The sequence below is a fragment of the Pan troglodytes genome, chromosome 12 (genome assembly GCF_028858775.2).
Source record: "Pan troglodytes isolate AG18354 chromosome 12, NHGRI_mPanTro3-v2.0_pri, whole genome shotgun sequence".
Classification (NCBI taxonomy): Eukaryota; Metazoa; Chordata; class Mammalia; order Primates; family Hominidae; genus Pan; species Pan troglodytes.
The window spans coordinates 78,810,437-78,828,130 of NC_072410.2; the positions used below are offsets into that span (position 1 = coordinate 78,810,437).

At 37.8% G+C, this 17,694-nt stretch overlaps 1 protein-coding gene across 3 annotated transcripts in view; it reads left to right on the forward strand.

The window, feature by feature from the left end:
• Nucleotides 1-17,694, forward strand: part of LRPPRC (leucine rich pentatricopeptide repeat containing) — a 108,132-nt gene that overhangs the window by 77,072 nt on the left and 13,366 nt on the right. For all 3 annotated transcript variants that reach the window (XR_010149549.1, XR_010149550.1, XM_001143797.7), the window contains exons 28-32: nt 479-621; nt 744-852; nt 6,280-6,406; nt 13,054-13,142; nt 17,317-17,521. Coding sequence is in view for 1 of the 3 variants with exons in the window: in XM_001143797.7 (XP_001143797.4) it covers nt 479-621; nt 744-852; nt 6,280-6,406; nt 13,054-13,142; nt 17,317-17,521 (673 nt within the window). In the remaining 2 variants the exon portion in view is untranslated. The remainder of the gene's footprint in view (nt 1-478; nt 622-743; nt 853-6,279; nt 6,407-13,053; nt 13,143-17,316; nt 17,522-17,694) is intronic.

Consider the following 17,694-nt stretch of genomic DNA (forward strand, 5'->3'; position numbering starts at 1 on the left):
TTCAGAAGAACTTTTACTATTTGTTTTTGAGACAGGGTCACCCAGGCTAGAGTACAGTGGTGCGATCAGAGCTCACTGCAGCCTCAACCTCCTGGGTTCAAGAAATCCTCCCACCTCAGCCTCTCAAGTAGGCTGTTTCTGATTTTGATTTTGATTTTGATTTCGGCAGTAGGCACTTTCTCAGTAACATTACAAAGACAAACTTTTTATCAACATGATTGGAAGTGTTTAATAAAGTGTGATGGGGGCTTCTTGTTATTGCTTTTTAATAGGTAGGGTATTTTTGGTTTGTAATTCAGAAGTACAGAGAAAAGTTCCCTTCTCGACTTCGGGTTACGGTCACTTTTGGTTCCTTTCCCTAAAGGCAGCATTTGGAATAATGCTTTCTTCAACATCAAATAAGAAAAAGTTCTAAATATTTTTGTGTATTCTGTTTAGCATATTTATTGATTAATTTCTGCTTAATCAAATTCTACAGAAATAAACGGTGACTGGCAAAGAGCTGATGCTGTCTGGAATAAAATCCAAGAAGAAAATGTTATTCCTCGTGAAAAGACATTAAGATTATTAGCAGAAATCCTTAGAGAGGGTAACCAGGAAGTTCCGTTTGACGTACCTGAGGTAATTGTTTTTGGCATAATCGTAGCAGATTTTGTTGTCAGTATAATTAGGTTATAGATTAGCCTACTTTTATATTGAAAAGATTACCAGTTTTTATTTAACAGAATAATTTTGTTTTAAAGTTGTGGTATGAAGATGAAAAACATTCCCTGAATTCTTCGTCAGCCTCAACCACAGAACCTGATTTCCAGAAAGATATATTGATTGCCTGCCGATTGAACCAAAAAAAAGGCAAGCACATACGGGGATGGGGGTGTGTGCGGGGGGGTGGTCTTCTTTCTAATAGCAGTGTGGGGCGTAAGCCCAACCAATTAGAAGTGCTCTAGGATAGAGATAGGACTTAAATTTTACATATTTCTTGTCCCCTTCCATACTTTAACGAAAACATTTTGGGGCAATTGGGAAAATTTAACTATTGACTGAGTGGTAGATAATATTAAGGAATTACTCTTTTTATTATTTTTTTTTAGATGAAGTCTCACTGTCGCCCAGGCTGGAGTGTAGTAGCATGATCTCAGCTCACTGCAAGCTCCGCCTTCTGGGTTCACGCCATTTTCCTGCCTCAGACTCCCGAGTAGCTGGGACTACAGGCGTCCGCCCCCACGCCTGGCTAATTTTTTATATTTGTAGTAGAGATGGGGCTTCACTGTGTTAGCCAGGATGGTTTCGATCTCCTGACCTCGTGATCTGCCCACGTCGGCCTCCCAAAGTGCTGGGATTATAGGCATCAGCCACCGTGCCTGGCCGGAATTACTCTTATTTTTATTAGATGTGATAATGGTATTATGATTTACTTATAGGGAAATGTTCTGAAATTTTGAGATCCACATGAGTTATTGAGGGATGAAAAAAGTCAAAATTTCTATAATGTATTTAAAAATGCTTAAGCTATAAAAAACAAAGCAGGCCGGGCATTGTGGCTCACGCCTGTAATCCCAGCACTTTGGGAGGCTTCAGCCTCCCAAAGCTGGCAGATCACGAAGTCAAGAGATGGAGACCATCCTGGCCAACATGGTGAAACCCCATCTCTACTAGAAATACCAAAATTAGCCGGGCATGTTAGTGCATGCCTGTCGTCGCAGCTACTCGGGAGGATGAGGCCGGAGAATCACCTGAACCTGGGAGATGGAGGTCGTAGTGAGCCGAGATCGCACCACTGCACTCCAGACTAGCGACAGAGTAAGACTCCGTCTCAAAAAAAAAAAAAAGCAAATCTGGTAAGATGTTAATTGTTAGATATAAGTGATGGGTATATGGAAGGTGAGGTTCATTATACTATTCTTTTTTTTTTTTTCCCCCCCGGAGACAGGTCTCACTCTGTCACCCAGACTGGAGTGCAGTGGCGCAATCATGGTTCATTGCAGCCTCCGCCTCCTGGGCTCAAGCAGTTATCCTACCTCAGCTTCCCAAGTAGCTGGGACCATAGGCACACACCACCACACTCAGCCAATTTTTGTAGTGACAAGGTCTTGCTATGTTGCCCGGGCTGATCTTAAACTCCTGAGCTCAAGTGGTCCTCCCACCTCGGCCTCACGAAGTGTTGGGATTGCTGGTATGAGCCACCACCCCCAACCTGTACTATTCTTCATACTTTTCTGTACATATGAAATTTTTCGTAATAAATGCTATTGTTGGCATACATTTTTATTAAAAGTATTTTTTGAAAATAACTTTTTGTGGCACATATTATAACTTACTTGAAAGCAAAAAATGATTAAGGCATTAATTACTATACTAGTATGTGTTGAAGTGATCCAGCAGTATCTCAAGGTTAGAGGTCTGTTTCTTGACTCTTTCCCTTTCTGTAGTATTAAACTTTCCTGAAGACATCTTCACCTCTATTATGCCTACTTTAAATTTTTTATGACCATCTTTAACCCTCTGTTATGAGCTTGTAAGTTGAATTTTATGTTTTTACTTAGACTTCTTATACTGTTCCAGAATCATATATTACTCTTATTTTCTTTACTTTTGTTAATTTCTTTTCATTCTAGCTTTCCATAGAATGATTCCTTCAGTTTTGGGGTGGATTTCAAGGATGGTTTATGATAGTTTACCATTAAGGAAATAAACACAAGAGAATTTTTTAATTTTAGTATTGATAGTTTTGAGGTTTATTGGAAAGGAATCAATTTAGAAATTTATAGAACTTCTTAATTTCCTAACTTAACTAGAAGGTTTGGCCAGGCTTGCAGGCTCATACCTATAATCCCAACAACTTGGGAGGCCAAGGTGGGCAGATCACTTGAGTCCAGGAGTTTGAGACCTGCCTGGCAACTTAGTGGTATCCCATCTCTTCAGAAAATACACAAATTAGCCTGGCTTGGTGGCACAGGACTATAGTCCCAGCTACTCAGGAGGTTGAGGTGAGAGGATCAGCTGAGCCGGAGGTTGAAGCTGCATTGAGCCATGATCGCACCTGGGTGATTGAGTGAGACCCTATCTCAAAAAAAGAAAGAAAGAAATTTTGTGGCATTGATGTAAAATGTATGAAGTAAAAATAAGTTCTTATGCCTCCTCAGTTACCTATAGTATAACTTTTTATTCATTCTGAGTCATTTTCTTTTGAGAAGGAGTCTTGCTCTGTCACCCAGGGTGGAGAGCAGTGGTGCATTCTCACTGCAACCTCCACTTCCCAGGTTCAAGTGATGCTCCTGTCTCAGCCTCTCAAGTAGCTGGGACTACAGGCACACACCACCACGCCCGGCTAGTTTTTGTATTTTTAGTAGAGACAGGGTTTCCCCATATTGGCCAGGCTGATCTCAAATTCCTGACTTCGTGATCTGCCCGCCTTGGCCTCCCGAAGTTGCTGGGATTACAGGCGTGAGCCACCATGCCCGGCCCATTCTGAGGCATTTTCCTTTGCTGCATATTCAGTCTATATATCTTTGAGTACACACTATGCATCTTTGAAAGCGAAGTATAAAATTAAGCTTGATTAATACTATGTAAATGTTCTGATGAACTTGTGTGTGTGTGTGTGTGTGTGTGTGTGTGTGTGAGAGAGAGAGAGAGAGAGAGAGAGAGAGAGAGAGAGAGTCTTGTTCTGTTGCCCAGGCCGGACTGCAGTGGCACAACCTCTGCCTTCTGGACTCAAGTGATTCTCCTGCCTCCCAAGTAGCTGGGATTATAGGCACCCACCACCATGCCTGACTAATTTTTTTTTTTTTTGTATTTTTAGTAGAGACAGGGTTTCACCATGTTGGCCAGGCTGGTGTCAAACTCCTGACCTCAAGTGATCGCCCACCTGAGCCTCCCAAAGTGCTGGGATTATAGGCATGAGCCACCACCATGCCCGTCCTCTGGTGAAGCTTTGATTTAGCCAAATGACTAAAATGAATATATGGTTAGTGTACAGTTTAAGTGAAAACATTTAAGTAGTTAAATAATTAAATACAATGCAGTGTGTATTATAAATGTGGAGCTACCTCTATTCTGGAATTTTCATTTATCTAATTGGTTTCATCCTGTTAATTCTTTTCTTTTCTTTTTTTTTGAGGCAGAATGTTGCTCTATCACCCAGGATGGAGTGCGGTGGCACAAATCTCAGCTCACTGCAGCCTCTGCCTCCTGGGTTCAAGCGATTCTCCAGCCTCAGCCTCCCAAGTAGCTGGGATTACAGGCACCCCCCACCACCCCCAGCTAATTTTTGTATTTTTGGTATAGACCGCGTTTCACTACGTTGTCCAGGCTGGTGTCAAACTCCCAACCTCAAGTGATCCTCCTACTTTGGCCTCCCAAAGTGCTGGGATTACAGGCATGAGCCACTGTGCCTGGCCATAACTCTTTAGAGTTTCCTGTTTCTTTTTTTGTATATCTCAGGATTCGAATGTTTAGTAAAATATGAACGCTTTGAAAATTGAATGCTTACATTAACATTTTTCTGGTAGTTCAGTCTACTTAAAGGTATATCGTGATTGTCACATTGGAAACAAACGTGCGGTGAATGGGTTTGGTATATTAAAATGCTAATTTAAAAAAAAACTAACAGGGACTAATTACACAGCCACACCAAGTTAATGTGAAGGCCACAGTTTTAGAAAACAGCAAGAGTTTCCAAACAAGTGAAATATTATATACGATTGTTAGGAAGTTGACAATAATTGCATTACATCTTAAGTTTTTAGCCCCCTAAAAAGCATTGGATATTGAATGGCAGATTTTATTGCAGTCATCTTATTGTGTGTCATGGTTTAAATATTTTATTTAGCAAGCCATTCTGTGACTTTAATAAGTAAATAAAAGTCTTAAATTTGTGATGCATTGATACTGGTACTCAAATGAAGATGTCTTTATTTTCTCCCGTTTCAGAAAAGTGAAATACACCGAATAGACTAGGTATCTGATGGAATAATCAGTAAATGATAGTGGAGTTTCTTCTTGCATATTAGCGTGTTTTTATTTTCCGTTTTTTGCCAGTGTCCTGGAATATACAGTTGTTCACAACCATAAAAATTTAGTGTAAAGCACTTGGAAATTTAATGACTAACAGGGACTGTTCTATGGAAGACTGACTTGAAATGTGATAAATCTCTGCCATTGTTACTTTCACTTGCCCAAACTGTTCTCCTTAAGATGCAAATATAAATGTTGCCGTATATTTTTTTCTCCAAATTTAGCTTAAAGGGATAAATATTTCTTTGACAGTGCCACTTAAGTTTAATTAAGGGACTAATGCACACATTCCCTAACTCACACATAGAAGCGTAACAATTTTCGCCTGTTCAGAAACTTCTAAAGTAGCTTAAAATGTTCTTCTGAACATTAAATAATATCATGTTCTGTCTTAAGTTTTATATTTCCTTACATTGAGCCCTATATTCGTAGAAGGCCGTACGTGATAGTTCATTTATGCCCCATCTTTATTGTGACTTGTTTATCCACAGAAGGGAGTAGATTGTAGTTTCAGTTGGCTGTTTATAGCCAGGCAGTTTTATTTCAGAAAAGTATAAGTGACTGAAAAGTGTAGTTACTTCTCTTTTGGTAACATCCTTTCATTCACTGACAGTTATTGTGAACAAGTGAAATAAAACTGTTAATCAGTCAAACAAATGTTGCTTAGTTTACTTGTTAGATATCTGTATATTTGAAAATTGTATGTTTTTGTATAAGTCCTGTCGTAGCCAAATAATGTGATCTCCTAATTTTAGAATTATAGGCTATATTCTCTTTAGTGCTATTGTGCTGAAATGTTAACCATTGTAACCACCCACTTATAGATTAAAGATTGCTTTAAAATGAATCTTTTGCTCCCCTCAATCTAAATTATACCTCTGTTTTATTTGGACTTTAACACACATTTTGCGATTTATTTTGAAACTAGTATCATCTTTTCATAAATTCAGAAGAGCTGTTTCTCATTTTTATTTTAAAGAAAATAATGTATCAACTTAAGAAGGCTGGTATGAGAAATCATTTTAAGAGGAAACCCCTTCAGGCACCATCCATTCAGATTAAGGTGTAGTTTCCAAACCTGTAGCTTTGTCTTTAAAATATTTGAAGAATTATGTCAGTGTGTCTCTCTATAGAGTGGTAACAGTGGGTTGGTATTAAAAAGCAAAAATATTTGGGTTTAGGTCTTTGTTTCAGGATTTTTTCCATCCTTTTGGCATTTCAGAATAATGTCATCTCATTTTTTTTGTCTGTTTTCTCTCATAGGGGCATATGATATTTTCCTGAATGCAAAAGAGCAAAACATTGTGTTTAATGCTGAAACCTACAGCAATCTCGTTAAATTACTGATGTCAGAAGATTATTTTACACAAGCAATGGAAGTGAAAGCATTGTAAGTGTTAGTCCATTTATTAAACCTCTTGTTTAAAAAAGAATATTGGCTACCATTAGCCAATAATTATAATAGTAATGTGCTGTGTAGTAAAATTGCTTGATTGGCCTCAGCTACCCATAAAAATCATATTGAAATGGTTAACTAACTTTATCAGGTTTTTTCACCTTCAAAAAAAAACACCTTTACTGGCCATATACAATGCAGTACATTTTGCTTACTAAGTTATATTCCATCACAATTCATTTAAGATATCCATGCACAGAAAAGTAATTTTATTATATTCTGTTCCTTGTTCAACATCTAAATCCATGTACCTTTTGTGGTGGGAGCAGCCTGAGAAAACAAAGACACCATGGACTTTGAACTTAGACTAAGATTTGAATCTTACTTGAAAGTTCTGTGACCTTGGGAAAATTACCTGCTGTCTCTGATCCTTAGTTTTTCTTCCGTATGATGAGTGTATGATAATATTACTTAATAGTAAAGATGTCTTCTATGTGTTGAAGAAGGTAGAGTGAAGTAGAGAAAACATAGGTACTGAACACATCTTATTTGTGTTTCCCCCTCCTTTCGTGTTGTTTTTGGATTAAAAAAAAAAATCTGACTGAGCGCGGTGGCTCATGCCCGTAATCCCACAAGTTTGGGAGGCTGAGGTGGGTGGATCACCTGAGGTCAGGAGTTCAAGACCAGCCTGGCCAACATGGTGAAACCCTGTCTCTACTAAAAATACAAACATTAGCTGGGCGTGGTGGCATGTGCCTGTAATCCCAGCTACTCAAAAGGCTGAGGCAGGAGTATCACTTGAACCCAGGAGGTGGAGGTTGCGTTGAGCTGAGATTGCGCAGCTGCACTCCAGCCTGGGTGACAAAGCGAGACCCTGTCTCAAAAAAAAAAAAAAAAGAAGAAGAAGAAAAGAAAAGGAATATCTGAAAAAAATTTTAAGTCCGCAGCACTTTTAGAATATTAGAATCCTAAGGAGAAAATGGATGCCTGCCATCCTTTCACATCACAAGAAAACCTGGCAGTGTCCTAGTGTTGCTAAAGTTATGCATCATAGGGCCGTATTTACTGTCTGTGTTTTAATGTTGAAAAACATGTTCTGTATGACTGTACTTGTCTGCGTGTATATGTGTGTTGTCTTGAATCATCATTTGTATGTCTTGATACAAGAGTCGCACTAGGACTGTTGGGTTTTTAATGTACTCTGTGTGTCATTTGTGTGTTTTCTCAATTCCTAATCAAATTTTTTTTATATATATATATATATATATATATATATATATATATATATATATAGAACACTCGATATACCCTTAATTAGTGACTTGGAAAATTTGACATTGAGCAGTAACCTGTCATCTGTAACCACTAGGTCAAGGGTGTGGATCATCTAAAATTACTTTTCTCAGAAAATTATGAAACTCTCCATCCCAACCCTCTCTGTGATAATGAAGGAGAGCCAGAAAAAAGAGAAGCATTTTGTGTTGAGAATTAAGTATGATTAAGTGATGAGATAGAAGCAAAGACAGAAAACTTTAAAAAAATTAGATTTTGAGTCTGGTCACAAAGACCTCTGAAATGCTTCCTGAAAGTACAGATTTTAATTTTATTTATTTATTTATTTTTTCATTTTCATTGGGTTTGTTCTAGAACAGTGATACTTACTCTGGTAGCATAAGAAGATTCCTCTCAGCTCACCACAAAGATTCTGATTCAGCCAATTTGGTGTGGGGCCTGAGAATGTACATTTTACTCCATAGCCCAAGTGATTGAAGAATCATGTCTTAAGCATTTTGATCGCATGTGATTAATAACAAATTGTACTTGATGTATCACATGTAACTATATTATAAAACATACTCAAAATAGAAAATCTTCATAAGGTGAAATTTTTAAAAAGAGATTTAAGCCCAGGCACGTTGCCTCATGCCTGTAATCCCAACACTTTGGGAGGCCAAGGCGGAAGGATCCCTTGAGGTCAGGAGTTCGAGACCAGCCTGGCCAACATGGTGAAACCCCGTCTCTACTAAAAATATAAAAATTAGCCGTGTGTGGTGACGGGCGCCTGTAATCCCAGCCACTCAGGAGGCTGAGGCAGGAGAATCGCTTGAACCTGGGTGGCAGAGGTTGCAGTGAGCCCAAGATCGCGCCACTGCATTCCAGCCTGTGCGACAGAGCAAGACTCTGTCTCAAAAAAAAAAAAAGGGAGAGAGATGTAAAGGTTTCCTTGCCTTACCCTGGAGTGTTCATGCAGTGTGCATGCTGCTCATTGAAGACCACTGGTCTAGAGTAGTTTCAAAACTGCAATTGCAGCCAATTAGTGGGTCAGGACATCTATTAAGTGGGACAGAACCAACATTGTTTCAATGAAATAGTATAGACTATTTCAAAGTATTTCCTGTAGTAAAGATACTATTTCATGAAAAGTTGCTTTCAGTTATGCGTGTGTGTATGTATCTGTGGATTGGGTTGTCTATGTAAAACATCATTTCTTACTATAATCCTCCCATGGATCTTGATCTACCAAGGTTGAAACTGCTGACCTGGAAGATAGTTGTAAGCATGACCGTCTATTTGCCTTAAATTTACAACCTGTGAAACATAGGTTTATCTTCTTCCCTTCTTCTCTAGATCTTTAGGAAGCCTTCCTGAGATAAAATTGACATGTAAAAAGATACATATTTAATGTATCTATCTCAGTGAGTTTGGGGATAAGTATACACCCTTGGAACCATTGCCTACTTCAAGGCCACAAACATATCCTTCCCCTTCCAGAGTTTTTTCCCACCCTCAATATTATTATTATTATTAATTGGGTTTTTTGTGTGAGAGAGAACACTTATGATCTATCCTCTTAGCAATTTTCAGTGTAAATACAGTATTGTTCGCTGTTAGCACTATGCTGTATAGAGCTCCAGAACTTACTTATCTTCCATAACTGAAACTCTGTACTTTAACCATTATCTCCTCATTTCCCCTCCTCCCAGTCTTTGGTGTCTACCATCATACTCTGCTTCTGAGTTTGACATACAAGTGAGACTTTTCTTTTAGCTGTGTTATCCACCAGGGTTATTTGGGAGTTGCCTTCCTCCATGCGTCTGTGTGCACCCAAGAGAACCCAAGATCCAAAGCCTGAAGTCAATCTGGGCTTTGGATGCATGTCCTCTCCCTTGAACCAATAAAATGTTATATCTAACTATGTAGAATTGTTTCATGGGTTAAATTGTTGAATACTTTTAAAAATAATGCTGGACTGAAAATTCAGAAGTGAAAGTTCAAGTTACGATTTATCCAACTAACTATGTTACTTGAGATATTTCAAGAGATTTTTTGTGGGTTCGGTTCCTGTTTATTGCCAACTAGGTCCTCTCTTCCCATTCCCATTCTGTATCAGTGATCAGAGTGAAAAACAATTGCTGCTTTTTTATAGGCAACTTTATTATAATATGGTGGTCAAATGAGCTACTGTAGCAAGTGGCGGTACCGCCCTAGTATTATTCTGGCAGTCTTACTCTGGATCCATAAATAGCTGTTTTTACAGTTTCCTATATAAGGTCACTTGGTCAACCTTGAGAGCCATAGTTTTGGCCGAGCATGGTGGCTCAGTGGTTCATCGCTGTAATCCCAGCACTTTGGGAGACAGAGGCAGGTGGATCACTTGCAGTCAGGAGTTCAAGACCAGCCTGGCCAACTTGGTGAAACCCTGTCTCTACTAAAAATATGAAAAATTACTCAGGCGTGGTGGTGCATGCCTGTATGTAATTCCAGTTACTCAGGAGGCCAAGGCAGGAGAATGGCTTGAACCCGGGAGGCGGAGGTTGCAGTGAGCCAAGATTGCGCCACTGCACTCCAGCCTGAGTGACAGAGTGAGAAAAAAAAAAGGCCATAGTTTTCCTATGAATTAAAAAAAAATATCATTTTTATTTTGCCTTTGTTGTCATCTAATGTGTTACAGATACACTTGACCTCTAATAAGATTTCTTCAATTTTATTTACAAAGTCATTTAACCTTCCCAATAAGCCATGGAACCTCTAAAGTAATAGTAACTTTTAAAAATGTTCAATAAGCCATCTTTCTTTCATTTTTAGTTTCTTCATGTTTCAAAATAATTTATCTGTAGTGAATTCTTTCAAGGGAGGGAAACCACTGATTCAAAGAGCAGTAAGGGATATAAACTCTTTTTTTAAATCTCTGCTAACATTAAACCATATTCTTAGGGAATTTAGGAATCATGTAACAACAACCCTACTTTATCTTTGAGAGTAGCACTTGATTTTCTGTCGTTCCTCTTGGCTTCCTGTATCATTCTGTTCGGAAATAATGCTATATCTGTCACTGATGATTTTTGTTGAATTGGCCTGTTTTTGTTATCCTAAATAATATAATCACCAACTAATGTCCTTTCTGCATATTATGTAAGCACAGTCATTGCTTACATGAAAGCTCACTTCTCATGCCTATATTATTACATGTATTATACCATATTTACTTAAAAATGTTACCTAAAATCCATTAATCCATTAAAACCATAAGGCAACAAAACTTCTCCTAAATTTGAAAGGCTGTCCTTTCAGAGCAATAAATTCTCTGAAATGTCCAATGTGAAAGTTTCCCTATAATACTGTCTTCTTTGGTTAAGATAGTTTAATTTTTGCAGTTGGTCGTAAATTGAAAGAGGGTACTCTTTTTCCCCTATAATTTTTTTCCCTTCATTTTGACAGTTCTAAAAATAAAATGTCTAGAATTCTCTGCTATCCAGTTCAGTAACCACTAGTCATATGTGACTGCTTAAATTTAAATTAGTTAAAATAAAATATAATTAAGATTTCTGTTTCTTCATCAGAGTAGCCATGTGGCTAGTGGCTAACCCTATTGGACAGCCAATAGGGTTATTGGATGATTGGATGATATTCCCATCATCACAGGAAGTTTGATTTGAGAGCTCTGGACTCGATTTTTTCCAGAAGGAAAGATCAAAATTAGGTGTGAAAAGTTAATGTCTTTTATTATATTGTATAAATGATTCCAATATAAAGATCTCTACCCGCAACTTTTTAAAATTTTTTCCTTTTGCCACTTTGGAATCTGTTTTGGTTGTAATTGGTCAGTTTCTACATACGTAGGATATATTATTATAGAATAGATCTGGGGTTTCTTCTTCCTGATATTTATCTCCACTTTCATATTTGTAATGAGCAGGCAGCTTGAGACAGGAAGAGATTATTGAAAAAGAATGTTATAGGCTTTGAGGTTTTTGAAAGGTTTGTAGTTCATACTTAGTGTCAGTTAAAAGACAAGTTTTGTTGCCTTGTGGTTTTAATGAATTGTAGGTGAATATTTTAAAATTAATATGGTATAATACATGTAATAATATTAGAAGTGAGCTTTTAATAGTGTCTAATTTTTATTTAATCATGTGAAAGATTGAGAAAGTAAATCCTTTGTGCAGTTCTTAGTCTCATGCATGAGTTGTTGACTTAAGTTGTTGACAGATGGGACAAAGGGAGAAAAGTCAAACTGAGCAATGGGTACTTTGGTGGGATAAAGAGGATTGGTCGGAGGAATAAGAAAATCCTGTGTCCAGGGACTGCAGGGGTGGACCTTAGAGGCTGAAAGTGACTGAGAGGATGGGCATGTCGTAGTGTCTCTGGGGGATTTTCTTGGGATTGATGAAAATAATTTAGCAGTGACCCCACGTTTGTTGCAATCTGCCCAGCTTATATGTCCGTGTTGGCAGGGCATGCTGTTGTTGGCAACAGGGTCATCACTGTGCTCGATAAGGCAAATGGCAGCAATTGCTTTTGCTCCTTTTGACCTGTTTAGATTTTCTAATCCGGAGATGAACTCTGGGAGCATTAAGGATGCAGAAATTTCATCACAGGAGATGCGCAAACAGTGTAGCAAACAGAAGTCTCCAGCTAGGTTTTGGGGTTTTGTGTTTGTTTTTGTTGTTTCATTTTGCTTTTTTTTAATCCTGTAGGTTTTATTGAAAAGTCAAGTGATTTTTTGCTCTTGAGTTTGAAAAGTTGGTGTTTCGTTTCAAACTTAAGCTAGGGCAAGATGGTTGTGTGAAATTTTTAATTTTAAAGTACCAATAGTTTGAGTTCTGCAGTATGTTCAGCTTTAGAAACTGTATGAATCTAGATGGCAGAAATTTGAAAATTAATTGACCAAATGATAGAGTGTTAGTAATCTGCTTTAGTTTTTATTTAAAATATACAGTGCTGAAAATAAATCCTCATTTTAGTTTCTGGAAGAAGATTTTTACATTTTATAATTACTGTGAATGTAGAAAAAAAAAGTATCCAGCTTAGGATATGGCAGAACAATGCGGGGCACGCAGTTATTTTAGTCATCTAATATGTCAGCATTCAAGAATCTGAACCGATTGTTTAAAAAAAATCTTGTACTTTGTTTCTTTTGTTGCTCATTTCCAACTTTGTCATCTGTCAGAATGCAAAAAAAAATTATCCTTCTATAACCATTGACAGGATAACACAAAAGCTGTCTCCAGGTCGATATTTTGCAGCAATATTTTTAACATACGAACAGTAGTTTTTATAATTTCACCTTGGTGCTCAACCATTTATTATCGTATCAGAAGCATGTCAGTAATTCCTTTCTAAATGTCTGCTTCTTTTAGCGCGGAGACCCACATCAAGGGCTTCACACTGAACGATGCTGCCAACAGCCGCCTCATCATAACGCAAGTTAGGCGGGATTATTTGAAAGGTATGTCACAATGCTTGACCTTTACGTCACATTAATGCCTCTGCAGATTTTTCTTGTAACGCCCTTCGAATACTTGGATAAAGGAGTCCATTTAGCAAATTACCTGCTTATCAAGAGCCTTTTGTGGTAGCTGAGAGACATAAATTACTGTACATGCATTTATAATACAGCTTGAATATGAATGTACTTGTCATTTGACCACTTAGTCCAGTTTCCATTCCATTTAACACAAGATGGGTTTTCTTAAGATGAATCACAGCTCTTCAGACATGCAAAATTTGTGTTCCAGAACGAGAGAAAGTACAGGCTTTCAAGTGCGTTAAAATTCACAGCACAAGTCATTTTGCTTTGGAAATTAACATACTTTAGAGCATCTGAAACAATTCCCAGCAGTTGTTTCTTGCATATTGTGTCGGTTGTGTGTGAGATACCAAATCAGTTAAATTGAGTGTTAAATGTGTGGGATTGTGCACCAAATGATTATAATATTGATTTTTAAAACTTAATCTAATACTTTTTTAATAGTTCATAATACCAACAGCAATAAAATACAGTGTTTGTTTGAAGTTTAGAGTTTTCAAATTAGTGTTAAGAGAATGACACCTGAAAGATGTGGACATGACTTTGGGGAGGATTGGGATTGGGATGGGGGGCATTGGTTTGATAGAGGCTGTTTATGAGTTTTCAAGGGGATGAATTTGGATGTGGAGGTCTTATGAATGATCTCCCAAGGGGGACTATGACGAATCTCTTAAATTTAGCTAAGTAGCTTTCCACTTTAAGATTTACATTTGAATTTGAGTGAATACAGTGATACTGCAGTTTTGCCAGTACAACAAAACCCACTTAGGAGATCTTCAAGAAAGGTTGAAAAAGCTCCGGAAATGTAAACTTATTGCTTCCTATCTCTGTAATAATGGTATTATTCCTCACTGCATGTTTTGGTTTTGTTGTGGGTTTTTTTTGTTTTGTTTTTTTTTCTTTGTTTTTTTTTTTGAGATAGGGTCTCATTCTGTTGCCCAGGCTAGAGTACAGTGGTGGGATCGCGGCTCACTGCAACCTCCGCCTCCTGGGTTCAAGCGATTTTCCCACCTCAGCCTCCTGAGTAGCTGGGATTACAGGCGCCCGCCACCACGCCCAGCTAATTTTTGTATTTTCAGTAGAGACAGGGTTTCACCATGTTGGCCAGGCTGGTCTCGAACTCCTGGCCTCAAATAATTCTCCCACCTCGGCCTCCCAAAGTGCTGGGATTACAGGCGTGAGCCACCACGCCCGGCCTGCATGTTTATAACATAAGTTCACATCCTTGAGAGGAAGTTGTTGTTTAATTGTGCAGCTTTAATGTTGCTTATAATACCTAAATGTACTGGTCTTTAGCTGTCTTCCTAATTGATTAGTACTGAATATGTAAGTGAATAGAAAACACTTCTTGTGCCCAGACTTTTGTGGCTAGGCGCAATGGCTCACACCTGTAATCCCAGCACTTTGGGAGGCTGTGGCAGGAGGATTGCTTGAGTCCAGGAGTTCAAGACTAGCCTGGGCAGTGTAGCCAGACCTTGTCTCTACAAAAAATTTTTAAATAGCCAGGCATGGTAATGTGCACCTGTAGTTCTAGCTACTCAGGAGGCAGAGGTGGGAGAATTGCTTAAGCCCAGGAGGTTGAGGCTGCCATGAGCCATGATGGTGCCACTGCACTCAGCCTGGGCAAGAACAAAACCCTTCTCCCAGCCCCCCCAAAAAAGACTTTATGTCCTATTAGTATTTTATGTAATAAAATGATAAATAATTTTAAAACAATGAAAAGTTAAACTTGCTCACCATATAAATAAGCTCATTGTCATAAATAGCTTTTGTTTCTGTAGACATGGAGATAAGAACAAAACACCTTTCTAATTTCAGGGGGTTCATTTTTCAGCTGAACCTGACCCAGATTTCTTCAGCTGGATTGGTACCCTTTATTTTTATGTTAGGTGCCCTGTGTAAGCTACAGGAAAGGACATGGTATAATTTCTCATCTACTCTTCTGAGCTGTTCAGCTCAATTGGAGGTTGCCTGAGAGCAGGAGCCTCGAGTGCACTGTTCCTGCACTACCTCCCCCACCCCCACCCCACCCCCCTCCCTGAGCATATCACCACAAACCTGTTGTTAGAGTAAAATGATCATCAGTGAGGACAGGAGTAGTGTTTGCACTATTCCCATCTTCTTATTTTGCTCCATGGCTGATGAGAGCTCTTGATTTTTAAAAATTCCCTTCCATTCTTCTGCCTTTCTTTTAGGTTTCCTTTTCTCAACCCCATCTAAAGCAGAAAGAAAAAATAAAGCCGATTAAATTTTACTGTTGGCGAATATTAATAGCTGATACGTGGCACTTGTACAGTGTAATTAGTATCACTAGTGAGTAATTGAGTAAATGTTGGAATTAGGTGACAGTGGGAAAGGACCTGGGGGGAGGGATGTGGATGGGTAACATTTTTGGTGTCCCTGAAGTCATTAACTGTACAGAAGGCAAGCCTTATATGAGAATAGGATTTAGGCCACAAGGTCCTGTGCTATCTTTAGACAGATGTGAAATGGTCTGTTCTCCCCACCCTTCTGCTCTCTTGTGCACACACGCACTCATAGACGGAAGCTCTGGGATCATTGGAATCTTCGAGTCTTGTCTAAAAATATGACTTTACCTTGGGCAAACTAATCTCTGTGCCCAGGTGTCTCATCTGTAAAATTGGTACTTGTCTCGGAAGGGTAGTTGTGACAGTAGCTGTTTAAACTGCTGTGCCTGGCATGTAGTAAATGCTCAATAAGTTTGAGTTACTGTCATCACCATCATTAATCATATTTTTGTTATTATTGTTTTGATGTACTGTGGGAAGAGCCTCCCTAGCTGACAATATTCTTGGTTAATAAGACTATTATTATAATTATCTGTGTATGACCACCCATTAGCAAAATTTTATCAAGCTTATTATAAATGTTTTTAAATAGTATAAAAACATTTTTTGTTTCCTATATGTGCATGTGTATTTTTAAATTTTTATTGACTATGCTTTTTAACCTGTTTTTCTTTTTTCTCATTTGAGAATGAGTGGTTTAAGATTGTAGATTTCAAATAATCATAAATTGTTTATTCATTAATGAACACTAAATTCATCATGTCTTTCCACTGTATTTTGAGTACACTTCAATTAATACACTTTTCCCATTTTTTTGTAAAACTAAGCTGTTCTTAGTTGGAAAGCTGTTTGGAGAGTCTTAGTTTTGTCTAAGTTACATCGCTTTAGTTGCTATAAAGCTATTAAGTTTTCTTCGATAATGGTAGGGGTGATTGTTAGGCTACTCCTCAGTCTACCACTTTATTTCATATCATGATTTTGCTACAGTTTTATGAGTCAGTTAGCTAGAAGGCTATTCCATAGTTATTTATAATCAAGTACTTGAAAGTGTGATACTTCAAAAAAACATACAAACAAAACTCCATTGATTATACTGATGCTCCTCAACTTACCGATGGGGCTAAGTCGGGATAAAGTTGAAAATGCATTAACTACCCCATAAACCCATCGTAAGTCAGGGACTGTCTGTATTTGTGGAAATCAATAGGCATTATTTTTTAATTTAGTGCAAGAAAATAATCACAAGGCATCTAATCATAAAATAAATTTGTTGGTGTTAAAGTGCAATGTTTCAGTTTGGAACATTGATCCCAGAGGATCAATGTTTTTAGTGTTTTTGAGAAAGAATTGTTGGGATATTAAGTTTTGATGATCATTTAATCTTCGAGTTAATAAAATCTGGACAAGTATGAACATGGATAGAAGTCACACATTTTTGGAAACTCTACTTTTTAGAAAATCTTTCTTATTTGTGTTCATTTGAACTTACCAACTTTAGTCACTGAATGTTATCCCTAAATGGAACTCATATTGTCGGTAACATTTGTATTTTCTCTGTGACTTAAAGAAGAAATTCCTCGGGCCTCTAATATCTTATATAGTCAAGTAAATAATTTTTGGGGGTATCTCATGAAGTATTAATAATTTTCTGTAATCTAAAATTAATTATTCATAGCTTTTTGTTTATGGCCATTTGGTGCTCATATTTAAAAGCTGGTTTTCAAAATGCATTAAAGTCAGCACAGGTCATATAAGAAAAGCCATCTCCTGCTCTTGTATTTTAGAGGCTGTGACAACACTGAAAACAGTATTGGATCAGCAGCAGACCCCTTCTAGGTTAGCAGTGACCCGTGTCGTCCAGGCATTGGCCATGAAGGGTGATGTTGAAAACATAGAAGTAGTTCAGAAGATGTTAAATGGACTCGAAGACTCCATTGGACTTTCAAAAATGGTTTTCATCAATAACATTGCTTTGGCACAAATAAAGAAGTGAGTATTTGCAAGCCTTCTTTTCCTTCATTGGTCACTAGAATGGGCATTGCCTCAGATACCACCTTTTAAAAACTTTTTTAGACATGTGGAAACCTTATCAACTGCAGAGGAAATGTTGATGCTAGTTGCTGATTAGGGAATAATTATATGTTGAAAAATATGTTTTTTCT